This window comes from Erinaceus europaeus, chromosome X (genome assembly GCF_950295315.1).
Source record: "Erinaceus europaeus chromosome X, mEriEur2.1, whole genome shotgun sequence".
In the NCBI taxonomy this organism is placed as follows: domain Eukaryota; kingdom Metazoa; phylum Chordata; class Mammalia; order Eulipotyphla; family Erinaceidae; genus Erinaceus; species Erinaceus europaeus.
In genome coordinates this window covers 50,036,066-50,063,627 of record NC_080185.1, presented here as the reverse complement: position 1 = coordinate 50,063,627, position 27,562 = coordinate 50,036,066, and the positions used below count along the sequence as shown (strand labels likewise).

Genomic DNA, 27,562 nt, shown 5'->3' with positions numbered 1-27,562 from the left:
GATAATATGCAGGAAAGTCCATAATGACTAAATCAGAATGGCTTCATTCCTAGGCTTTATTCCAACAGCAAGGAAAATAAAGTGGATATGAACTAAAAAGACTACATTAATCAGAAATGCTTCTAAATAGCAAGAGGAAACAATTCCACAACAAAAGTACATCTACTGAATTGGAGATTTTTATATTACATATAGCAGACAAAGGGTTAATAGCCAAAAATTCATAAAGATCTCATAAAATTTAGCCACAAAAAACTGTTAAAATTGTGGTGAAGACATGAATAGACTCTTCAGTAAAGATGTTCAGTTGGCCAACAGATATATGACAAAATCCTCAAAATCACTGATTAAGAGAAAAATGCAAATCAAAAGAACTGTGAGATACCAACTCAAACCTGTGAGAATATCATACATCATGGGCAGAAACAGCAAGTTTTGACAAATATGCAATGAGAAAAAAAACCTTTACAATGTTGATTGGGATATAAATTTATCCAGCCTCCATGAATAGTCCTCAGAATATTGGAAAGCTATTATATCACACAGCAATTCAACAGGTAGAGATATATCTAAAAAAACAGAAATATATATTCAAAAAGATCTATTCATCTATGTTCACAGCAACATTATTTGCAGTAGCCAACAGATAAAAAATAATCCAAATGTCCAAGGATGAATGAGTGGTTAATAAATAAATATCATAAATATATATATATATATATATTCTTCTGTAAGAAGTTATCAAGTTTTCTATTTTGTGCTTCAAGATGCAAGATGGACTTCAAGTAATCTTGTTAACTGAATTAAGTCACATTAAATAATAAAAAAGGACTTTGACGGTATTATGGCAGTGTGGCTTGGGTTTAGAACAATTAAAGTTATTACATGACTATAATAACGGAGTTTTCAGGGGTGGGGTATGGTATGGGTTTCAGACAATCAAAGATTTATTACAATAGTACAGAACAGTATATTTTAGGTACAGCAAGATAGGTAATTATTGGCAGAGGTTAAGACTAGGTTAGGACCATGAGTTCATCAGTTATTTACCAAAGTTCAGCTCCATGTGTTCAGTCTCTCTGGTGGAAGAGCAGCATGGTCGGTCAGCAAGCATCCAGGAAAAACGGGGCCAAGAGAGTGGAGTGTTGGAACAGCACAAAGGAAGGCCAGACTTCTGGCTGCCTGCAAGTTAGGTATCTTGGTTTACATAAGTCCACCAGCCTGATGTCAGCCATAGCAGTCTGTTTCCTCATTGGAGCTCATCTACCCAAGATGTTAATCCAATGCTGGGTAGAAACTAGATCTAGCTAACAAAAAAGTAGAGAAGAAAATTTGCCATCCAGACCAAAGCTATCATATGCATGTTCTAGAACCAAATCATATCCTTTCCTCCATTTCAGTTTTTCCCTTATCTCTATTATGTCTGATATCTCTCTTATTACTCTTATATATTTTATTTATGTACATTTAATTTTTATTTATAAAATGTAAATATTGACAAAACCATAGGATAAGGAGGGTTACATTCCACACTATTCCCACCACTAGAACTCCGTATCCCCTCCACTTCCTTGATAGCTTTCCTATTATTTATCCCTCTGGGAGTTTGGAATCAGGATCATTATGGGGTGCAGAAGGCGGGAGGTCTGGTTTCTATAATTGCTTCCCTGCTGAACATGGGTATTGACAGGTGGATCCATATTCCCAGCCTGTCTTTCTCTCTTTCCCTAGTGGGGTAGGGAATATGGGAGGTGGGACTCCAGGACACATTGATGGGGCTATCTGTCCAGGGAAGTCTAGTTGGCATCATGTGGAACCTAATGGCTAAAAAAGCGTTAAAATATAAAGCAGAACAACTTGTTGACTAATCATGAACCCAAAGACACAAATATTTCCTATGAAGATTTAAGGTCTTCATTTTGGAAAAAGCTAATAGGCCTATTTTAGGTATATTCCAAGGGGTACATGACCCTACTAGTTTTTCCCTGAGCTTGACATCTAATATGCAGGTGACCTAAGTTATTGTCTGGGGAGATGGTGCAATAGTTGGAAAAAGGACTAGAAAGCTGATAAGTGAAGAGAGTAGCTCCAAAATATGGGGAAATTATATAAAAATTGTTAACTGAAAACCCCATCAGTTTGATCTGGTTCCCATAGTCAACACTGGAGCTTATGTAACCCAATTTTATCTTCAATTACTTATAATACCTCTGTTTTTCTCTCTTAATTATCAAATAATTATTAAGCTAAAATCTTAGTTATCTGTTTAAGCCTTCAGGGCAAGTTAAAAAATAACTCCCAACCAACTTCCCAACAGCAAAACAGGGGATTATCAACCCTCATGCTTCACCTCAACTGTGACCTTTTAAGTAACTCACTTAGGAAGAAGTGTTTCTAGGCAAGCATACACAGGTGACTGAAAACATGCTAGGAAAGTTCCCTCCAAGACTTAAGAAGCCATGCTCTGCTTCATTTCAGACTGTGTCCAGAGACGTCAAGCATGGAATGTCAACCCTTCACCCTCATTACTCGGGTGAGACCTTTCCTTTCATAGTTTTCTCAAATTCCATTCCAGGAGATTCACTTCCTAACAAAATTACAAAACCTAGATATATACCAGGTCCCATAAGATAGAGCATATGTTCACATATATCCATAAATTATGGCAAAATATATAACCGAAAGCAAAAATGCACAATAGTCTATAGTGAGTCAGTAAAAAGTTCATAATGAAATAGTGTCTACTTAGACTTAGATACCCTCCTCACCTCATTCCTATTACAGTTCTCCAACTCACTCCAAAGCTAACCTTATCAAAGCAAAGACTGCAAAAACTGAGTAAGGGCAGGAGATTGCCATACTTTAACCATGACTTTTTAGTCAATATGAGGCCATCCTATCAGCTGGGGCCCTATTCGGGGAGTCCTGAGATTCCCAACCAGACATTATGAGCTAGACCTCAAATAAATCCCTCTCTCCATTCTATCAGGAACAACACAATAGACCCCTTTGTGGGCCCCCATAGGACCTTGCCGTCAACTTGGATCAACAACGGTAGAGAATGTTACATCCTCCAAAGGGAGGCTGAATAATATACTCTATGCTACACCTGAGGAGGATGGGTCTTGATATTGGGTCAGCCTGGAAGGTTCCTACTTATGACCACAGAATGTGAGCTCAGATCTACAGGGATGCAGAGGTTACATAGGCTCCTAAGCTGAATATGGGCCCCAGATCACACCAAATAAGTGGGGTTTAGAGTCAGTAATATTTATACACCTTTCCCATATTTTGAGCTACTTTTTTCCCTGATCGAGCTTTCTAGTTCTTCTGAGAGCTGTGTTATCACCTCCCCCAGACAGTAATTAGGAGCCACATGCATATCACATTTCAGGCTTAGGAAAAAAAACAAACAACTAGTATAGCCACAGGCCCTTTGGAATATAAATAAAGTATGTTTACTAGCTATGTACAAAATGGAGAGCCCCCCAACACTTCTTCTACACTATTTCGGCCTTTTGATCCACAATTGTTCAACAATTTGTTTGGCTTTGTATGGTAACTTTCTTGTCAATCAACAATTTCCAGATGCTAGCATAACGGCTACCAAACTTCCCTGGACAGACAACCCCACCAATGTGTCCTGGAGCTCCTCTCCCCCAGAGCCCTTCCCCACTAGGGAAAGAGAGAGGCTGGGAGTATGGGTGGACCTGTCAATGCCCATTTTCAGCGGGGAAACATTTACAGAAGATGGATGTTCCACCTTATGCATCCCACAGTGACCATGGGTCCATACTATCATATGGTTAAAGAATAGGAAAGTTTTCCAGACTGCTCTCCACAGAGGTTGTACCAACTTACATTCTCACCAGCAATGTAAAAGGGTTCGTCTGTCCCCACAACCTCTCCAGCATTTGTTGCTGCTGTCCTTTTTGATGTATGCCATTCTTACAGGAGTGAGGTGGTATTTCAGTGTTGTCTTAATTTGCATTTCTCTGACAGTCAGTGACCTAGAGCAGTTTTTCATATTTTTTTTTAACCTTTTGGATCTCCTCTGTAGAGAATGTTTTGTTCATATCCTCTGCCCATTTTTGGATGGGGTAATTTGCTTTTTTGATACTAAGTTTGCTAAGCTCTTTATATATTTTGGTGATTAGTTTCTTATCTGATGTATGGCATGTGAAGATCTTGTCCCATTCTGTGAGGGGTCTCGTTGTTTGTGTGATAGTTTCTTTGGATGTTCAGAAGCTTTACAATTTGATGTAGTCCCATTGGTTTGTTTCTGCTTTAGTCTTCCATGGAACTGGGTTTGATTCATCAAAGATGTCCTGGAGGTGTAGGTGGGAAACTGTTTTACAAATGTTTTCCTCTAAGTATTTCATTGTTTCTGGCTGACATCCATGTCTTTGATCCATTTGGAGTTGATTTTTGGTTCTGGTGAGTTAAAGTGGTTTAATTTCATTCTTCTGCATGTTACAACCCAGTTTTCCCAGCACCATTTATTGAAGAGAGCCTCCTTTTTCCATTTAATCCTTGGGGCCCCTTATCAAAGATTAGATGTCCATATGTGTGGGGATTTATTTCTGTGCTTTCAATTCTGTTCCACTGGTCTGTGTGCCTATTTTGGTCCAGTTCCATGCTGTTTTGATGATGATGGCTTTATAAAATAGTTTAAGGTCTGGGAGAGTGATGCCTCCAAGATGGTTTTGGAAAATCCAGGTGTTTTCATGTTCCAGATAAATGACTGTAGTGTTTGTTCTATTCTCTTAAAGAAGCTTGGGTATTGCATTAAATTTGTATATGGCTTTGGGGAGAATATTCATTTGATGATATTTATTCTTCCAATCTTTCCATTTCTTTGTATCAGTTTCTTTTTTTAAAAATTTTTTATTTAAGAAAGCATTAATGAACAAAAACATAAGGTAGGAGGGGTACAACTCCACACAATTCGCAAAACCCAATCTCCATAACCCACCCCCTCCCATGATAGCCCTCCCATTCTCTAGCCCTCTGGGAGCATGGACCCAGGGTCATTGAGGGTTGCAGAAGGTAGAAGGTCTGGCCTCTGCAATTGCTTCCCTGCTGAACATGGGCGTTGACTGGTCGGTCCATACTCCCAGTCTGCCTATCTCTTTCCCTAGTAAGGTGTGTCTCTGGGAAGCTGAGCTCCAGGACACATTGGTGGGGTCTTCAATCCAGGGAAGCCTGGCCAGCATCCTGGTGGCATCTGGAACCTGGTGATTGAAAAGAGAGTCAACATACGAAGCCAAACAATTTGTTGAGCAATCATGGATCCCAAGCTTGGAATAGTGGAGAGGAAATGTTAGGTAGGTACTCACTGCAAACTCTAGTGTACTTCTGCTTTCAGGTATATATTTTGCAGTAGTTTATGGATATGTGTGCACATAAGCTCTCTCTAACAGATACTGGTGTATATCTAGGTTATGGGACTTTGTTAGAAAGTGAAATACCTGAGATGAAATTAGAGTGTACTATAAAAGGAAAGGTCTCACCCGAGTAATGAAGCTGAAGAGTTGTCATTCCACACATGAAGTCTCTGGGCACAGTCTGAGGTGAAGCATGTTGAGGTGGCAATCGTTGCATTGGTTAGGTTGTGATCGGCGGATGCAATATTATTTGGTTTGGATTGGGAGATGCATACGGGAAAGTGGGCCCTATCCAAGGACTGGGGGAAGTAGGGGCTCTATAGTGGAGATGTGAGGTTCCTGCTGTCTTAGGGTTCAAAAAGACACTCGATAGTTAATGTTATCATCACATTATTTGGTAATTGGGTTAACTTTGAAAAGTCCTTTTGTTATGGTTTGCTGTACAGTATCCAGTGCCTTGTATATAGCTGTGCTATTGGATGCTTCTAATCTACTTGTTCTAGGCTGTTGAGAGAGTCTGCATATCAAATACACAGCCTATATATTAAAAGGATTCAGTTTGGGTTTTAAGAAACTTTGAAACATACAATTGATTTCCCCCATCTCATATTAATTAACTACTGATTTATATGTCTACATTTTGCTAGGAGTGTACATAAACACCATTCCCACCACCAAAGGACTGTGACCCATCCCTCCCGCCCACTCCCTCCCCCCACTGGCCCAGGAAGCTGCATGTCTACCCCTCACCACAGGGTTTTTGGTGCCCTACTTACAATTTGATCAGGTCCTGCTTTTAGTTTCCCTTTCAGATCTTCTTAATCAACTTCTGTTGATGAGTGGGATCATCCCATACTCATATTTATCTTTCTGACTTAGTTCACTTAACATAATTCCTTCTAGCTCTGTCCAAGATGGGTCAGAGAAGGTGGGTTCATTGTTTTTGATAGCTGCGTAGTATTCCATTGTGTATATATACCCCAGATTTCTCAGCCACTCATCTGTTGTTGGGCACCTGGGTTGCTTCCAGATTTTAGCTATTATGAATTGTGCTGCTATGAACATAGGAGTACACACCTCTTTTTGGTTGGGTGTTATGGAGTCCTTGGGGTATAACCCCAGGAGAGGAATTACTGGATCATATGGAAGGTCCATGTCTAGCCTTGTGAGAGTTTTCCAGACTGCTCTCCACAGAGGCTGTACCAATTTACATTACCACCAGCAATGTAAAAGGGTTCCTCTGTCCCCACATCCTCTCCAGCATTAGTTGCTGCTGTCCTTTCTGATGTATGCTATTCTTACAGGAGTGAGGTGGTATCTTAGTGTTGTCTTAATTTGCATTTCTCTGACAATCAGTGACCTAGAGCAGTTTTTCTTTTTCTTTTTTTTTTCTTTTTCTTTTTTTTTTTTTTTGACTTTTTTTTTTTTTAATTTTTTATTTAAGAAAGGATTAGTGAACAAAAGCATAAGGTAGGAGGGGTACAACTCCACACAATTCCCAACACCCAATCCCCATAACCCACCCCCTCCCCTGATAGCTTTCCCATTCTCTATCCCTCTGGGAGCATGGACTCAGGGTCGTTGAGGGATGCAGAAGGTAGAAGGTCTGGCTTCTGTAATTGCTTCCCCGCTGAACATGGGCGTTGACTGGTCGGTCCATACCCCCAGTCTGCCTCTCTCTTTCCCTAGTAGGGTGTGACTCTGGGGAAGCTGAGCTCCAGGACACATTGGTGGGGTCTTCAATCCAGGGAAGCCTAGCCAGCATCCTGGTGGCATCTGGAACCCGAGTAATGAAGCTGAAGGGTTGTCATCCCACACGTGAAGTCTCTGGATACATTCTGGGGTGAAGCATGTTGAGGTAGCAATCGTTGCTTTGGTTAGTTTGTGATCGGCAGATGCAATGTTGTTTGGTTTGGATTGGGAGATGCATACGGGAAAGTGGGCCCTATCCAAGGGTTCCAGGACTGGGGGAAGTAGGGGCTCTATAGTGAAGATGTGAGGTTCCTGCTGTCTTAGGGTTCAAAAAGACAATCGATAGTTAATATTATCATCACATTATTTGTTAATTGGGTTAACTTTGAAAAGTCCCTTTGTTATGGTTTCCTGGACAGTACCCAGTATCTTGTATATAGCTGTGCTATTGGAAGCTTCAAATCTACTTGGTCTAGGCTTTTGAGAGAGTCCGCATATCAAATACATAGCCTATATATTAAAAAGATTCAGTTTGTCTTTTGAGAAACTTTGAGACATACAATTGATTTCCCCCTCTCATATTAATTAACTACTGATTTATATGTCTACATTTTGCTAGGAGTGTACATAAACACCATTCCCACCACCAAAGGACTGTGACCCATCCCTCCCGCCCACTTCCACCCCCCACTGGCCCAGGAAGCTACATGCCTACCCCTCACCACTGGGTTTTTACTTTGGTGCCCTACTTACAATTTGATCAGGTCCTGCTTTTAGTTTCCCTTTCAGATCTTCTTAGTCAGCTTCTGTTGATGAGTGGGATCATCCCATACTCATCTTTATCTTTCTGACTTAATTCACTTAACATAATTCCTTCTAGCTCTGTCCAAGATGGGTCAGAGAAGGTGGGTTCATTGTTCTTGATAGCTGCATAGTATTCCATTGTGTATATATACCACAGCTTTCTCAGCCACTCATCTGTTGTTGGGCACCTGGGTTGCTTCCAGGTTTTAGCTATTATGAATTGTGCTGCTATGAACATAGGAGTACACACCTCTTTTTGGTTGGGTGTTATGGAGTCCTTGGGGTATAACCCCAGGAGAGGAATTATTGGGTCATATGGAAGGTCCATGTCTAGCCTTCTGAGAGTTTTCCAGACTGCTCTCCACAGAGGCTGTACCAATTTACATTCCCACCAGCAATGTAAAAGGGTTCCTCTGTCCCCACATCCTCTCCAGCATTTGTTGCTGCTGTCCTTTTTGATGTATGCCATTCTTACAGGAGTGAGGTGGTATCTTAGTGTTGTCTTGATTTGCATTTCTCTGATAATCAGTGACCTAGAGCAGTTTTTCATATGTTTGTTAGCCTTTTGGATCTCCTCTGTGGTGAATGTTTTGTTCATTTCCTCTGCCCATTTTTGGATGGGGTCATTTGCTTTTTTGCGGCTAAGTTTGCTGAGCTCTTTATATATTTTGGTGATTAGTTTCTTGTCTGATGTCTGGCATGTGAAGATCTTCTCCCATTCTGTGAGGGGTCTCTCTGTTTGTTTAATAGTTTCTTTGGATGTGCAGAAGCTTTTCAATTTGATGTAGTCCCATTGGTTTGTTTCTGCTTTGGTCTTCCTTGCAATTGGGTTTGATTCATCAAAGATGTCCTTGAGGTGTATGTGGGAAAGTGTTTTACCAATGTTTTCCTCTAAGTATTTGATTGTTTCTGGTCTGACATCTAGGTCTTTGATCCATTTGGAGTTGATTTTTGTTTCTGGTGAGATAAAGTGGTTCAATTTCATTCTTCTGCATGTTTCAACCCAGTTTTCCCAGCACCATTTATTGAAGAGAGCCTCCTTTTTCCATTTAATCCTTTGGGCCCCCTTATCAAAGATTAGATGCCCATAGGTGTTGGGATTTACTTCTGGGCTTTCAATTCTGTTCCACTGGTCTGTATGCCTATTTTTGTTCCAGTACCATGCTGTTTTGATGATGATGGCTTTATAATATAGTTTAAGGTCTGGGAGTGTGATGCCTCCATTTCTGTTTCTTTTCCTTAAGATGGTTTTGGCAATTCTAGGTGTTTTCAGGTTCCAGATAAATGATTGTAGCGTTTGTTCTATTCTCTTAAAGAAGCCTGGTGGAACTTTGATGGGTATTGCATTAAATTTGTATATGGCTCTGGGGAGAATATTCATTTTGATGATATTTATTCTTCCAATCCATGAGCATGGGATATCTTTCCATTTCTTGGTATCAGTTTCTATCTCCTTGAGTAGCGACTCATAGTTTTCAGTATACAAGTCTTTCACTTCTTTGGTCAACTTTATTCCTAGGTATTTGATTGATTTTGCTGAAACAGTAAATGGGAGTGATTTCTGGATGTCTTCTTCTTCAGATTTAGTGTTTGCATAAAGAAATGCCACTGATTTTTGTACATTGATTTTGTAGCCTGATACCTTGCTATATTGCCTAACAACTTCCAGTAATTTTCTACTGGATTCTTTAGGTCTTTCTATGTATACTATCATATCATCTGCAAATAGTGAGAGCTTGACTTCTTCCCTTCCAATCTGTATCCCTTTGATTTCTTTCTCTTGCCTGATTGCTATGGCAAGAACTTCCAATACTATGTTGAAGAGTAACGGTGACAGTGGACAGCCCTGTCTAGTCCCCGATCTGAGGGGGAATGCTTTCAGCTTCTCTCCATTGAGTATGATGTTGGCTGTAGGTTTGCTATATATAGACTCCACTATCTTGAGGAATTTCCCATCTATTCCCATTTTCTGTAGAGTTTTGAGCATGAATGGGTGTTGGATTTTGTCAAAGGCTTTCTCTGCATCTATTGAGATAATCATGTGGTTTTTGGCTTTGCTTTTATTGATGTGATGAATGACATTGATTGATTTACGGATGTTGAACCAGCCTTGCATTCCTGGGATGAATCCCACTTGGTCATGATGAACAATCTTTTTGATGTGTTGCTGTATCCGGTTGGCCAAGATCTTGTTTAATATTTTGGCATCTATGTTCATCAGAGATATTGGTCTGTAGTTTTCCTTTTTTTGTTCTGTCCCTATCAGCTTTTGGTATCAGGGTGATGTTGGCTTCATAAAAGGTGGAAGGGAGTATTCCTGTTTCTTCAATCTTATGGAATAGCTTAAGAAGTATGGGTATTAACTGTTTCCTGAAAGTTTTGTAGAATTCATTTGTGAAGCCATCTGGTCCAGGACTTTTGTTGTTGGGGAGATTCTTAATAACGGTTTCAATTTCTTTGTCTGTGATTGGTGCATTTAGATTTTGTAGTTCTTCTTGGTTCAGTTTTGGAAGTGCATAGGTTTCTAGGAATTGTTCCATTTCTTCCAGATTCTCTAGCTTGGTGGCATATAGTTCTTTATAGAAGTTTCGCAGAATTCTCTGGATTTCTGTGGTGTCCTAGAGCAGTTTTTCATATGTTTGTTAGCCTTTTGGATCTCCTCTGAGTTGAATGTTTTCTTCATATCCTCTGCCCATATCTGGATGGGGTCATTTGCTTTTTTGGTGCTAAGTTTGCTGAGCTCTTTATATATTTTGGTTATTACTTTCTTGTCTGATGTCTGGCATGTGAAGATCTCCTATTCTGTGAGGGGTCTCTCTGTTTTTTTAATAGTTTCTTTGGATGTGCAGAAGCTTCTCAATTTGATGTAGTCTCATTGGTTTGTTTCTGCTTTAGTCTTCCTTGCAATTGGGTTTGATTCATCAATGATGTCCTTGAGGTGTAGGTGGGAAAGCGTTTTACAAATGTTTTCTTCTAAGTATTTGATTGTTTCTTGTCTAACATCCAGATCTTTGATCCATTTGGAGTTTATTTTTGTTTCTGGTGAGATAAACTGGTTCAATTTCATTCTTCTGTGTGTTACAACCTAGTTTTCCCAGCACCATTTATTGAAGAGAGCCTCCTTTTTCCATTTAATCCTTTGGGCCCCCTTATCAAAGATTAGATGTCCATAGGTGTTGGGATTTACTTCTGGGCTTTCAATTCTGTTCCACTGGTCTGTGTGCCTATTTTTGTTCCAGTACCATGCTGTTTTGATGATGATGGCTTTATAATATAGTCTAAGGTCTGGGAGTGTGATGCCTCCATTTCTGTTTCTTTTCCTTAAGATGGTTTTGGCAATTCTAGTTTCCAGGTTTTTTCAGGTTCCAGATAAATGATTGTATTGTTTGTTCTATTATCTTAAATAAGCTTGGTGGAACTTTGATGGGTATTGCATTAAATTTGTATATGGCTCTGGGGAGAATATTCATTTTGATGATATTTATTCTTCCAATCCATGAGCATAGGCTTTATAATATAGTTTAAGGTCTGAGAGTGTGATGCCTCTATTTCTGTTTCTTTTCCATAAGATGGTCTTGGCAACTCTAGGTGTTTTTATGCTCCAGATAAGTGATTGTAGTGTTTGTTCTATTCTCTTAAAGAAGGTTGGTGGAACTTTGATGTGTCTTGCATTAAATTTGTATATGGCTGTGGGGAGAATATTCATTTTGATGATATTTATTCTTCAAATCCATGAGCATAGGATATATTTCCATTTCTTGGTATCAGTTTCTATTTCCTTGCATAGTGACTCATAGTTTTCAGCATACAAGTCTTTCACTTCTTTGGTCAACTTTATTCCTAGGTATTTGATTGATTTTGCTGAAACAGTAAATGGAAGTGATTTCTGGATGTCTTCTTCTTCAGATTTAGTGTTTGCATAAAGAAATGCCACTGATTTTTGTACATTGATTTTGTAGCCTGATACCTTGCTATATTGCCTAATAACTTCCAGTAATTTTCTGCTGGATTCTTTAGGTTTTTCTATGTATACTATGATATCATCTGTAAATAGTGAGAGCTTGACTTCTTCCCTTCCAATCTGTATTCCTTTGATTTATTTCTCTTACCTGATTGCTATGGTAAGTTCTTCCAATTCTATGTTGAAGAGTAATGGCGACAGTGGACTGCCCTGTCTAGTCCCAGATCTGAGGGGGAATGCTTTCAGCTTCTGTCCATTGAGTATGATGTTTACTGTAGGTTTGCTATATATAGAATCCACTATCTTGAGGAATTTCCCATCTATTCCATTTTTTGTAGAGTTTTGAGCATGAATGCGTGTTGGATTTTGTCAAAGGCTTTCTCTGCATCTATTGAGATAATTATGTGGTTTTTGGCTCTGCTTTGATTGATGTGGTGAATGACATTGATTGACTTATGGATGTTGAACCAGCCTTGCATTCCTGGGATGAATCCCACTTGGAAGTATTGAACAATCTTTTCGATATGCTGCTGTATCTGGTTGGCCAAGATCTTGTTTAATATTTTGGCACCTATGTTCATCAGAGATATTGGTCTGTTGTTTCCATTTTTGTTCTGTCCCCATCAGCTTTTGGTATCAGGGTGATATTGGTTTCATAGAAGGTGGAAGGGAGTATTCCTGTTTCTTCAATCTTATGGAAAAGCTTAAGAAGTATGGGTACTAACTGTTTCCTGAAAGTTTTGTAGAATTCGTTTGTGAAGCCATCTGGTCCAGGACTTTTGTTGTTAGGGAGAATCTTAGTAACGGTTTCAATTTTTTGTCTGTTATTGGTGCATTTAGATTTTGAAGTTCTTCTTGGTTCAGTTTTGGAAGGGCATATGCTTCTAGGAATTGGTCTATTTTTTCTAGATTCTCTAGCTTGGTGGCGTATAGTTCTTTATAGAAGTTTCGCAGGATTCTCTGGATTTCTGTGGTGTCAGTTATGATATCTCCTCCATCGTTTGCAATTCTATTAATTTGAATCTTCTCTCTTTTTTGTTTGGTGAGTCTGGCTAGGGGTTTGTCAATATTGTTTAATCTTTCAAAGAGTCAACATTTGGCTTCATTGATCTTTTGTATGGTTCTTTTATTTTCAATGTTGTTTATTTCTGCTCTAACTTTAGTGATTTCTTTCCTTCTGGTTTTTAGGGTTTCTTTGTTCCTCTTCCTCTAAGTCCTTGAGGTGTTCAGTAAGGTCGTTCATTTGAGCTTCTTCTTGGTGTTTAATATGTGATTGTATGGCTATAAGTTTCCCTCTCAGTACTGCTTTAGCTGTGACCCAAATGTTTTTATAGGTTGTGTCTTCATTTTCATTTGTTTCCAGGAACATTTGAATTTCCTGCTTGAATTAATCTCTGACCCAGTGGTTCTTAAGGAGTATGTTGTTTATTTTCCAAATTCTGTGACTTTTAATAATTGTCTGTTTGTTGTTAAATATTAGTTTTACTCCACTGTGGTCTGAGAAGATACTTGGATGATTTCGATGTTTTTGAATTTATTGATTCTGTCTTTGTGGCCTAATATGTAGTCCCTCCTTGAGTAAGTGTTATGTGGATTTGAAAAGAAGGTGTATTCCAGTTTTTTGGGGTGAAGGACTGTGAAAATGTCCAAGAGGTCTAGTCTGTCAATCTCTTCATTCAATTATCTTGTATCTTTGTTGGTTCTCTGCTTTGTTGATCTGTCTATGTGTGACAGTGGGATATTGAAGTCTCCCACTATGATTGTATTACTATTGATCTATTTTTGAAATTCCTTCAGTAAGTGCTTGACATATTTAGATGGTCCCTCATTGGGTGCATAGATTTTAATAATTGTTAAGTTTTCTTGGCTTATTGATCCTCTAATCATTATGTAATGTCCTTTCCTATCTTTTATTTCTTTATTTAATTTAAAATCTATTGTGTCTGTGATGAGAATGGCTGTTCCTGACCCCTTTTGTGGTCAGTTAGCCTGTATGATAGTTTTCCATCCTTCCACTTTAAGTCTGTGTTTATCTTGTGATAGGCGGGATTCTTGCAAGCAGCATGTTTGGGTTATGTTTTCTGATCTATCCCCCCACTCTGTGCCTTTTGATGGGTGAGTTTAAGCCATTGACATTTATTGATTTTATGGATTTAATGTATTGTAGTGCCATTGTTCAAAAAAATTTTTTTGTTTGCTCTGATATATTGCAAGTATTATAGTGATGTTCTTGTTTATAAGAGGTCTTTTAGAACCTCTTTCAGGGCCTGTTTGGTTATGTTTGCCTCCTTTAACTGTTGTTTGTCTAAGAAGGTTTTGATCCCTCCATCTAGTTTGAATGAAAGTCTAGCAGGATATATTATCCTTGGTTGAAACCCTTTTTCATTCAGGGCTCGATAGATATCTTGCCATTCTCTTCTAGCGTTTAGAGTTTGAGTGTAGAAGTCTGCAGATAATCTTATGGGTTTTCCCTTGTATGTGACCTTTTGTTTCTCTCTTGCAGCCTTTAGGATCCTTTCTTTATCCTTATTTATTCTCATTGTGACTATGATGTTTTTTGGTGTCTTCAGGTCTGGGTTGATTCTGTTTGGTACTGTGTGGGCCTCTTGAATCTTGATGTCCTTTCTGTTATTCACGTCTGGGAAGTTTTCTTCTATGATTTCCTCTAGAATGTTTCCTTCCCCTTCCTCTCTTTCTTCCTCTGGCAGGCCAATTATGCGAATGTTACTTCTTTTGAGATCATCCCATATGTCTCTGTTGTTGTTTTCAGTGTCTCTCAATCTCTTTTTAAGCTCTTTCACCTCTTTCTTCGTTTTCTCTAACTCATCCTCTGTCTGACTAATTCTGTTTTCTGCTTCTGTTAGTCTGCTTTCCCTTGCCTCAGCTTCTTTCTTCATTACAGCTATTTCAGCTTTCCATTCTCTAATTGCCTCAAGTTAATCAGTATTTTCCTTGGGGGGGGTCTCAACTTTTATTTCCCTAATAGTGCCATTCCTTTCCTCCAATGTTGTTTTCATTTCTGTGATTAATAAGTTTATTATTGTGCATACTTTTCTTATCTATGGTTACTTCTGGCTGATTTGTAGTTTTTTCTGGGCTCTTGTCTTCATTCATTGGAGTAGCAGTTTTATTTGTTTTTGATCTACCCTTTTTTTTGATTTATATGTTTCTTTTTTTATGCTCTGTTGTTCCTCAGTTGTTTTGTCTTGAGTACAAGTAACACTGTACTAAATACCTTTATGACAATTGCATTCACCAACTTCAGAAATTACAGTAACAACTGAAGCAAGTATTGAAGCAGTTTAATCACTACCAGTTAGCCAATTTCTCCCGTCCATGAAAAAATAGTAACCAAATCCCAGAGAAGTAGAAAGAGAAAAGAAAGAAGGGATAGCAAGAATAGACAGTTATGCAAATCTACTAACCACTATATTTTCTAGGAGTAACAAGAGGGGAAAGGTAAGTAGAGCAAAGATAAACACATAGAGATTCCACTCTGAGTCATATTTCTTCCCCAAAATAATTCACAAATTCAGAAAGGCAATGAAGAAGGAAGAAATGTATGACAAGATTTAAAAAAAGAAAAAAGAGAAAAGATAGAGAAAAGAGAAAAGATGAGAAAAAGAGCTGTAATTAAAGAGCAGTGAAAGGAAAGTTTTTTTGATAACTTTATTTTTAATTTAATTTAATTTAATTTTTTTAATTAGCTCAGAGTAGGAGGGAGGGGAGAGTCTGTAGAGGAGATAGGAGTAACCAGACAAGTTCCTCCCACAATAGATAAGATGCCCACTAGCCTAGCAATGAAATATACCCTAAGACTTAATTCTGATCAACCTAAAGGGGAGGAAAGATATATGCCTTTATATAATATTAATAATCAAATAGAGCAGGATAAAAAAAACCCTCTCTCAGATTACCTCAAACCTCGTGATCAGAGGTCACTGATTATTAAGAAAGAGAAAAAAAAAAAACCTCTGGACTAGAGAAGGATAGCTGAAATAGACAGTTATGCAAATCTACTATCCACTGTATATTCTAGGGGTAGCTAAAGGAGGAAGTTGAGCAGAAATACTCGCAGTGAGAGTCTACCCTGAGTCAGAATTCTTCCCCAAAATAATTCGCAAATTTGTATCAGTGAATTCAAAAAAGCACACTGTTTTGTGGTGTGGGGGATGGGGCCTGTGGCTTTGGAAGCTGTAGGATTAGGGAAGAAAGGATGACAAGAATGAGAAAAAGAAAGAGAGAGAGAAAAATGAAAAAGATAAGAAAAAGAACAGTCATAAAAGAGCGGTGAAAGGAAAAAGTTTATTTATTTATTTATTTTTAATTATTTAATTAGCTATGCGGGGTGAGGTGGGGGGGTTGGCTACTTAGAAAGAAAAAAGGCCAGAGGTTTCAGAAGGGTATAGACTTAGAATGAATGATACTCCCTGGTGGGAAAGGAATCTTGGTAAAGAAAAAGCTCAGAAGAGGAGCCTGCTAGGAGCTGGTCCCCAGGGACTGGTTATGGTGGGGGGGTGAAGGGGGAGTTGGTGTGCTTAATAATTTTAAAAGATAAAAATTTTTCCCTTTTTTTCTACTCTATTTTTTTAACCAAATTAAGTTATACTCACCTCCCTGGTGTCATCACTAGGACCCCTTATTGACTGGCCTACTAAAGGCAGAAAATCCTACCGTTTCCAGAAGATGTGGCCAGATCTCAAGCCACTAGCAGCTTCTCAGTCCGCCATCTTCTGGGAACCCCCCAGGATTCTTTTTGTTTGTTTGTTTTGCCTGTTTCTCATGATATTTTTTTGGAGAATGTATTAATTGCAAACCCAACTTCATTGCTTCCCTCCAAGAGAAGTCTATTCAACTTCTCACAACTCAGTTAATCCAGTTGCATGAAGAAAATAATATTTTATATGATTTTAATAATCATCTCCTTTCTCATATCCTAAAGTGATCTTGACAAAAATTTTCCCTTGCATTCTATGCATACCTATTCTTCAAGCCTTAAGTAATATGAGATTTTTCCCCCAAATATCTTATTTAAAATACATTCTTTTGGTCTACCCCTGTGATCATTACTGAATTCTAGGATAGATTTTCTAAAAACTAGATTATTGAAATATATCTGGTTTATCCTAATTTCATTTTACTGTCATCACTTTGGTCAATTTTTTCTTAAGAAAACATAACTCTCTACATCTTGTGTCCTTTCTATGACCCTCCTTTAGAATAAAATATAAATTTCCCATCCTTGCATAGCAAGGTCACACTAGAGATGGGTTATTATTTCTTTAGTATTTGTGAGGGCATGTGTTACAATGGCTTCCTTCCTCCCTCCCTTCCTTCCTTCCTTCCTTCCTTCCTCCTTCCTCCCTCCCTCCCTTCCTTCCTTCTTTCCTTATTCCTTCCTTCCTTGATTGCTTCTTTCCTTCCTTCCTTTCTTTCTTAATTTCTTTATTGGGAAATTAATGGTTTGCAGTAAACAGTAAAATAAATACAATAGTTTGTACATATGTAACATTTCTCAGTTTTCCACGTAACACTTCAAACCCCACTATGTCCTCCTCTGTCTTTCAGGACATGAAAACTTCCCCACTACCCCAAAGTCTTTGACTTTATTGCAATACACCAACATATTTCTCTTTTCAACTTCAGTGTTTATCATCTCCATTTTTATGCCTATACTTAGCATTGTCCTGATTGCATGATGATCTTTCATATCTTTAGCCCCTTGCCTTCCATTTCCTTCATCTAAGACACTCTTTGAATTTGCTAGATAATACCTCCTACTCACCTCTCAGACTCAGCATAGACATCTTTTTTTTTCCTAGGAAGCTGTTTACTCCAAATCGGTTTAGTCCTTTGTTATTGTTTGGTATTTAAATTGTGTTGTCCTTTACCTTTCTCTTCTTCATTTACTAGCACTTAACACACTCTAAGAACTGTTTATCTACATGTTTATCAATACCCTACCACTAACCCAGGATCAATTCCTTCACCATCATAAGTCAGAGCCAAGCAGTGCTCTGGAGTAAAAAAGAAAGAAAGAAAGGAATATAACTGAATGAGTGTTGTATTCTTTAATGGACTTTATATTTAAATTAACTTACCTACATATGTGTAAGTAAAATAATGTAAGCACTTGGCATCCTTTTGATGTAGTCCATACCTGAGACCAGTTTTTCTACCTATCTCCTTCAAGGTAGAAATCTATCTAAAATGACTCAAGGAGTGACTAATAGTGGAAACAGATGGGGGCTGGATGGTGGTGCACCTGGTTGAGGGCATGTGTTACAATGTGCAAGGGCCTGGGTTCAAACCCCTGGTCCCCACCTGCAGGGGGGAAGCTTCACAAGCGGTGAAACAGTGCTACAGGTCTCTCTCTCTCTCTCTTTCTCCATATATATATTCTCCTAAACTGTGTATCAGATTTAAGAACACATAAGATAGAAGCCAGGAATAAGTCTAGATTAGCTTGAAGTAAAATTAGAATTATATTCTTTCTTGTCCAGAAGATGGAGGGGAAAACATCTGATCAGTAGTCTTTGAAATAGCAGATAAACACAGTGCTAGGAATAACTAGGTAAAAAGCCACTGTGAGTTTTCTAGTTAATAAACTTCGAAATAAATTTCAATAAGGAGCAAGCAAAAACAACATTGTCAATGTGTTTATTGAATGTACAACAAATATTAGTCTCTTCTCAGGATTTTTGATGAACACAATTTTCTGTATCATCTATAAGGGACTAGAGAATACTTCCCACTGTATTTTTATGCCAATCATCCAGTCAGAACACACAATGAACACTAACTAATATTCTGTAGCATATTGAGGAAGTGGTATGCAATAATGTGCAAGCATCCTAAACGAGTATCCCCCACACCCATGGGGAGTCTACCTAAAAAATCTGTAAAACTGGAAAAAAATAGAAATAGGAGAACAAAAGAAGTTGAAGTACTTTCTTGTAAAGTACACAGAAATGATATCAGTGGCACTTCACTTTTTAATGTAACAACAAAAATCAAGTGAATGGACCCTCTCCATTACTTGGAACCTCCCTGTACAGTGTTCTTATCCATCAATTAAGCACTGGTTTAAGTGGTTGGTAAAAGTTATAAAACTCTGTAATGATGCCTTATTATTCAATTGGCTTTTAAGTGAGGGTTTTTTTTTCTTATCTCATGTAAAAGAGCACATAGGGATCTGTGAACAAATGAATATTCAACTTCTAAGTAACCATTTTAGATAATCATTGTTCTTAATGAGTTTGTAAATAACTGCTGATGCACTAGTTTATACAAAAGTAGAAATAAATGATGAATTTAAAAAATCATATGAAGATGCTACTGTGATTCCAACCTGACCTCTCTGGGCAGATAGCCTCATCAATGTATTTTGGAACCTCACCTCTCTAGAATCCTACCCTACTAGGGAAAAATAGAAACTGGCTGGAGGTATGGAACAATGTGTTAATGCCCATGTTCAGCAGAGAAGCAATTACAGAAGCCAAAACTCCCACCTTCGGAATGCTATAAAGAGTTCTGGTCCATTCTCAAATTGGGGGGGGGGCTGTTAGAGGAAGGTAACAAGAGGGCTATAAACTCTGACTATTCAGGACCAAGAGAGAGAGACAAGGAAAAAAAAGATATTTGGAAATACTAATGTGTGTATATATGACTTAGAAAATAAAATAAGGCAGGACCATGGAAAAAAAGGGGGGCCAGGTGGTGGCACAGCTGGTTGAGTGCACATGTTACAATGCACTAGGATCCAGTTTCAACCCCCCAGACCCTACTTGAAGAGAGAAATCTTCACAAGTGTTGAAGCACTGCTGCAGGTGTCTCTCTCCCTCTCTATCTCCTCTCTCAATTTCTCTCTATCTCTATAAATAAATAAATCTCTATAAATAAATAAACTACAGAAAAATAAAAATGGGTGAATATATATAAATATAGACAGATAGTTATAGAAATAGTAGTCCACATCTGTGACCTTGGAAGAGCTACTTCAGTTTCCAACAGAGGGAAGAGAAACACAGAACTCTGATGGTAGGAATGGTGCGGAATTATACCCCTGTCATTCCATAATTTCGTAAATCACTAATAAAAATTTTAAAAATCATGCAAAATAGGTTACACTACTGGAAAAATGTGTGTCAACTAGCTTATTCTTATTCTATTTTCAAAGTTTACTTTCCTTCTCCCAACACTTCTGCCAATGTTTAAGATTTAAGATCCAGCACCGTAGCATAGGAATTGGTGCCCCTCATGATGCTCTCCACCAATATAACAGGCTTGGGGTTTCTTCCAGCAAAGCAAGAGAGCCAAGTACAAATCAACATGGTTGCAGCTGCTCCACCTCCAGCACAGTAATAGGCCCAGCCAAGCTGACAGGTACCTGTAGAATCAGGAACAGAGACAAGATAAATGGACTATCTTCTTATACACTGCATTTTATATGTTAATGTAACAGTAGAAAGAAGTAAATACACCTTGGCTTCTAGATTTCTTCTTTCCTGCTTTGATGATGGTTGGCCCTTGCCTTCATAAGATTACAGGTTTATTGCATTATAGGATTAACCTGGAGGGTCTTGTGATTGATGGCAGTGATGAAAACACCTTCATTATGTGTCAGATGCAAAGCTGTTCTTTATTCATTGCAGTCACTTTACGAGATAGATAATTTTATTACACCTGTTTTATATGAGATGAAGCAACCAGTTCACAGATTAAATTAATTGTAAATGGGTCAGAGGGTAAAGAGTATTCCTTGTATTTACGGAGTCCCACATTCAGTTCTCAGAATCTTATATAAAGGATCAGTGACGTGTTCAGAACTCATCCTCTCTCTCTCTCTCTCTGAAAAATTAACATATTAGAAAATAAATTGTGAAAAGATGCATAGCTATAAATTAGTTAGAACCAAGTTATGAACTCTGCATCATCTGGACTCTAAATATCCAGACATTCAATCACAAAAATATACTACTAGTACATGAGCTGTATTGATTTCATTTGTTTATCCTAGCCCTAAACCTATATTTGTTTTCAAATAACTATGTCCTGTATCATCGGGAGATTTGTCAGGCAAAATCTCTATCCTAACCTAGACTTTCAACAGTCAAGGAGAAACTATAGTTTGGAATGAATATTAATTTCTAAATGAGGCAATTTCAGCTCAAAGAATGCAAATGGATACCTGCTCAAGAAATCCACTTCCTCACGCATCAGAGGTGGATTTATTCCTTTCAAGTATTTGTATTTTTCTTCAAAAACCTCTCAAAGAAAGATAATGCCTAAAGAAAGAGCAACTATTATTTTATGAGGGATCAAAGTAACAACTAACTGATAAAGTGATTAAGCTAACAGAACTCTGGAAATTATGGTAGATAAGCAGCAGCAAAATTTACAGATGTTTCATGAGAAAAGAGGTAGACAATGACCTTCACCTACCTCACAATCTTGCAGAAAGTTAATCCCAACCACAGTCTGTCAGACAGGATGTCAAGAATTACCTTCATTATATTTTTCTTTTTAATAATAAATTGTTTCTCTGCACTTGGTGTCCAGTGAATATTGTTTTCAACTTTCTAATTGACTCCTTAACACATCATATTAGGAACTCAACATAACTCCTTGCCAGGATGCTTTGAATTCTCATTTATATCAAACTAATTTATTACACATGTTACCACTTCATAATTTTATTACTACTAAATCATCATTCATGTACATTATTTGATCATAAAATGCTTCCTTTCTCTTACTGAACAGTTCATATCTTCCTCAGAACACTCTTTTTTTTCTAAGCATTTCACGTATTTTATTTCTTTTTGTAAGTTTTTATTTATACAATGGAAACACTGACAAAAAACATAGGATAAGAGGGGTACAACTCCACACAATTCCCACCACTGGAACTCCATATCCCATTCCCTCTCCCGATAGCTTTCCTAATTTTTTTTATATTTATTTCATTTATTTATTCCCTTTTGTTGCCCTTGTTGTTTTATTGTTGTAGTTATTATTGTTGTTGTTGTTGTTGGATAGGACAAAGAGAAATGGAGAGAGGGAGGGGAAGACAGAGAGGAGGAGAGAAAGATAGACACCTGCAGACCTGCTTCACTGCCTGTGAAGCGACTCCCCTGCAGGTGGGGAGCCGGGGTTCGAACCGGGATCCTTATGCAGGTCCTTGTGCTTTGCGCCACCTGCACTTAGCCCGCTGCACTACAGCCCGACTCCCCAGCTTTCCTATTTTTTAAACCACTCGGAGCATGGACCAAGGGTCATTATAAGATGCATATGGTGGAAGGACTGGCTTCTATAATTGCCTGAGAACACTCTTAAGAATGTAAAGGGGGGCGGAGCCAAGATGGTGACTTTGGAGCCACAGCTGCCATGAGCTCCAAGAGGTAGCAGCTTGCAACCTGGAATCCCCTGCAAAGGGTAGGATACTGGGATGTCTATAGGAGGATGAACATGGCCTGGTCAGAGTAACACCAAAATACAGTCATATAAATATAACTCTCTTATATTATATATATATAATATTATATATTATCTCTTATATTATATTATATATAAATATATATTCATATTTATATTTTATAAAAATATAACTCTCTCTTGGGGTGACAAACAGAGGTCAGGGGGACAAAGGAAAATCTTATGACTATTTCTGAGCTCCCCCCACACTAGTACCAACATGCAGGGGAGCCCAGCTGCTCCTAGAAGGCTCCCCACTGAGCTTTTGGTTTTTTTTTTACCAAGATTCCTGCCTCATCAGGGGTGTCATTCCAACCCTCTTCCTTTAACTTCTCTCTCTCTCTGTCTCTCTGTCTGTCTCTGTCTCTCTCTTTAAGTGGCTGGAGCTCTATTTGAGTGACAAAATACCTGACCAATCAGAGTCTCATCCCTGCCTGGGAAAGACTACCTGGGGGGGGGGTTATATATATTTCTCACAATTGACTGTCTTTGCTCAGGCTGCTTGCAGCCAATCGAGCAGCCCAAGCTGTAGACTTACTGTCAGGGATTTTCTACTCTACTTTATTTTATTACTACTATTATTATGTACACGTATCCCTTTTCCATCCACCTTCTTTAGGTTGACCAAAATTAACCATTGCTATTTTTTCCATTGCTAGGTGACTGGGTGTCCTATAAATTGTGATAGGAACTTGTTTCTCTCTACCTCTTCTCTCTACTCTCCTTTTTCCCTCCTCCTAGCTAATTAAAAAAAAACTCTCTTCACTGCTATTCCTATTTTCTTCTTTCTTTTTTCTTTCTTTCTTTCTTTCTTTTTTTTTTAATTCTTTTCTTCCTTCCTCCTTATTTTGTTTTCTGAATTCATTGATACTTGCTTGTGAATTATTTTGGGGAAGAAATCTGACTCAGAGTGGACTCTATATGTGTGGGTCTTCTCTACTTACCTTTCTCCCCTTTCTATACCTAGAATTTATAGTGGACAGTAGATTTGCATAATTGTCTATTATTGCTTTCAATTTTTTCCTGTCTCTTTCTTTTTCTTTTGTTTGGTTGCTATTCTTGGACTGTAGGTTTTGTTTGGCTAAATGGTTTTGGTTGAACTGCATCAATCCTTGCCTCAGTTACTATTGTTGTGATTTATGCACTTGTCATAAAGTTCTTTAGGTTTGCACTCAAAACATAACTGAAGAATAACAACAGAAAAATAAAAATCACATCAATAAAAAAAGTTAAATCAAGAGCAAATAAAACTGATACCACAATGAATCAAGACAGGAGATCTGAAAAAAAACTCCAAATCAGTCAGAAGTAATGATAGATAAGAAAAGAACGCAAGCAGTAGTAAACTTAATAATCACAGAAATGAAAACAACTATGGAGTAAAGGGCTACCAGAATTAGGGAAACAACAGAGGAGAACCACAATGAAAATACAAGCAACCTAGAGGTAATTAGAGAAATGAAAGCTAAAATATCTGAGCTAAAAGGCCAATCAATAGAACAAACTAATACTATAACTGAACTGAAGAAAGAAGCTGAGGGAAGGGAAGCAGATTAACAGAAGCAAAAACCAGAATTAGCTAGAAGAAAACAGAAAATGAGCTAGAGAAAACAAAGAAAGAGGTAAAAGAGCTCAAAAAGAGATTGAGAGTCACTGAAAACAAGAACACAAACATATAGGATGATCTCAAAAGAAGTAACATTCATATAATTGGAATACCAGAGGAAGAAAGAGAGGAAGGGTAAGTAAATATTCTAGAGGAAATAATGAATGAAAACTTTCCAGACCTGAACAACAGAAAGGACATTAATATTCAAGAGACCCAGAGAGTCCCAAACAGAATCAAACCAGACCTGAAGACACTAACATATCATAGTTACAATTAAAAGAATCAAGGATAAAGAGAGGATCCTAATGGCTGCAAGAAAAAAAAAGTCACATACAGGGCAAAACCCATAAGACTGTAAGCAGACTTCTCCACTCAAACTCTAAAAGCCAGAAGGGAGTGGCAAGATATCTATCAAGCCCTGAATGACAAAGGGTTTCAGCCAAATATAATGTATCCTGCTAGACTTTCATTCAAACTAGATGGAGGGATCAAATACTTCTCAGACATACAACAGTTAGAGGAGGCAACCATCACCAAGTCTGCCCTGAAAGAGGTAGTAAAAGACCTCTTATAAAAAAGAACATCACCATAATACTTGCCGTATATCAGATCAAAAAAATTGTTGAATTGTTGACAGTACAATACATTCAATTCATAATATCAATAAATGTCAATTGATTAAATTCACCCCTTAAAAGGCATAGAGTGGGAGGATGGATCAGAAAATACAACCCAACCATGTGCTGGTAGTTGCAAGAATCCCACCTTACCAAAGAAGACAGACACAGACTTAAGTGAAAGGAAGGAAAACTATCCGACAGGCCAATGGACCAAAAAAAAAAAAAAAAAAAAAAAAAAAGGCAGGAACAGCCATTCTCATCTCTGACTCCATAAACTTTTAAAAAAGTAATAAATATAGGAAAGGCCATTACATAATTATTAGAGGAACAATGAACCAAGAAGATTTAACAATTATTAGCATCTATACATCCAATGAGGGACCATCTAAATACAACAAACGCCTACTGAAAGAACTGCAAAATACATCAACAGTGATACCATAATAGTGGGAGACTTCAACACACCACTCTCACACTTAGACAGAATAATAAACCAGAAAATCAACAAAAAATCAAGAGAATTTAATGAAGAGATGGACAAGACTAGGCCTCCTGGACATTTTCAGAGTCTTTCACCCCCAAAACTGGAATACACATTCTTTTCAAATCCACACAGCACATCCTCAAAGATAGACAATATTTATGGCCCCAAAGACAGTATCACAAATTCAAGAGCATTGAAATAACCCCAAGCATCTTCTCAGACCACAGTGGAGTAAAGCTAACATTCAACAACAAACATAAAATTACTAAAAGTCACAATATTTGGAAACCCAACAACATACTGCTTAAGAACTACTGGGTCAGAGAGGCATTCAAGCAAGAAATTTTATGTTCTGGGAAACAAATGAAAATGAAGACACAGGTTATGAAAATATTTGGGACACAGATAAAGCACTATTGAGAGGGAAACTCATAGCCATACAATCACATATTAGAGAACACGAAAAAGCTCAAATAAATGACCTTACTGCACACTTTAAAGACTTAGAGGAAGAAGAACAGAGGGACCCTAAAGCAAACAGAAGGACAGAAATCACTAAAATTAGAGCAGAAATAAACAACGTCAAAAATAAGAGAACCATACAAAAGATCAATGAAGCCAAATGTTGGTTCTTTGAAAAATTAGACAAGATTGACAAACCCCTAGCCAAACTCAGTAAAAAAAAAAAAAAAGAAGAAGACCACATATATAGAATTCTAAACGAGAGAGGAGATATCACAACTGACACCACAGAAATCCAGAAAATCATGTGAAACTTCAATGAAGAATAATACACCACCAAGTTAGAGAATCTGGAAGAAATGGAAGAATTCCTGGAAACATATACCCTTCCAAAACTGAACCAAAAAGAACTACAAAACCTAAATGCACCAATCACAGACAATGAAATCAAAACAATTATTAAGAATCTTCCCAACAACAAAAGTCCTGGACCAGACGGCTTCACAATTGAATTCTACAAAACTTCAAGGAAACAGCTAGTACCTATACTTCTAAAGCTCTTCCACAAAAATCGAAGAAACAGGAACACTCCCTTCCACCTTCAATGAAGTCAACATCACCCTGATACCAAAAGCAAATACTGACACAACAAAAAAGGAAAACTACAGACCAATAACTCTGATGGACATAGATGCCAAATTATTAAACAAGATCCTGGCCAACCGGATACAGCAGTATATATAAAAAAAGTTCATCATGACCAAGTAGGATTTATCCCAGCAACGCAAGGCTGGTTCAGCATACATAAGTAAATCAATGTCATTGACCACATCAATACAAGCAAAACCAAGCACCACTTAATTATCTCAGTAGGTGCACAGAAAGACTTTGACAAAATCCAACACCTATTCATGCTCAAAACACTACAAAAATGGGAATAGATGGGAAATTCCTCAAGACAGTAGAGGCCATATATAGTAAACCTACAGCCAACATCATACTCAATGAACAGAAGTGGAAAGCATTCCCCTCAGGTTGGGGACTAGACAGGGCTGTCCATTATCAGCATTACTCTTCCACATTGTATTGGAAGTTCTTGCCATAGCAATCAGGCAAAAGAAAGAAATCAAAGGAATACAGATTGTAAGGAAAGAATTCAAGCTCTCATTATTTACAGATGATATGGTAATATAGATAGAAAAACCTAAAAAATCCAGCAAAAAAATACTGGAAGTTATCAGGCAATATAGCAAGGTGTCAAGCTACAAAATCAATGTACAAAAATCAGTGGCATTTCTTTATGCAAACACTAAACCCGAAGAAGAGGATATCCAGAAATCACTCCCATTTACTGTTGTAGCAAAATCAATAAAATACCTAGGAATAATGCTGACCAAAGCAGTGAAAGACTTGTGTGCTGAAAACTATGAGGACATAGGAAATAGAAAATGAGACCAAGAAATGGAAAGGCATCCCATGCTCATGGATTGGAAGAATTAATATCATCAAAATGAATATTCCCCCAGATCCATATACAAATTTAATGCTACACCCATCAAAGATCCACCAAGTTTCTATAAGAGAATAGAACATAAACTGCAATCATTTATCTAGAACCAGAAAACACCCAGAATTGCCAAAACCATCTTGAGGAAAAGAAACAGAAATGGAGGCATCACACTCCCAGATCTCAAACTATATTATAAGGCCATCATCATCAAAAGAGCCTGGTACCAGAACAAAAATAGGCACACAGACCAGGGGAACAGAACTGAAAGCTCAGTACTAAACTCCCACACCTATGGATATCTAATCTTTGATAAGGGGGCCCAAAGTATTAAATGGAGGAAGGAGGCTCTCTTCAATAAATGGTGCTGGGAAAACTGGGTTAAAACATGCAGAAGATTGAAAGTGAACCACCTTATCTTACCAGAGACAAAAATCAACTCCAAAGGGGTCAAGGACATGGATATCAGGCCAGAAACTATCAAATACTTAGAGGAAAACATTGGTGGAACACTTTCCCAATTAAACCTCAAGGACAACTTTGATGATATAAACCTAATT

The 27,562-nt window shown here is 37.9% G+C and overlaps 1 protein-coding gene across 1 annotated transcript in view; it reads right to left on the bottom strand.

Moving 5' to 3' along the window:
- Positions 1-19,973: 19,973 nt before the first annotated feature.
- Positions 19,974-27,562, bottom strand: part of LHFPL1 (LHFPL tetraspan subfamily member 1) — a 91,286-nt gene continuing 83,697 nt past the window's right edge. Inside the window, exon 4 of the mRNA XM_016193787.2 lies at positions 19,974-20,233. Within this exon, the coding sequence (XP_016049273.1) occupies positions 20,058-20,233 (176 nt within the window). The 3' untranslated portion in view covers positions 19,974-20,057. The remainder of the gene's footprint in view (positions 20,234-27,562) is intronic.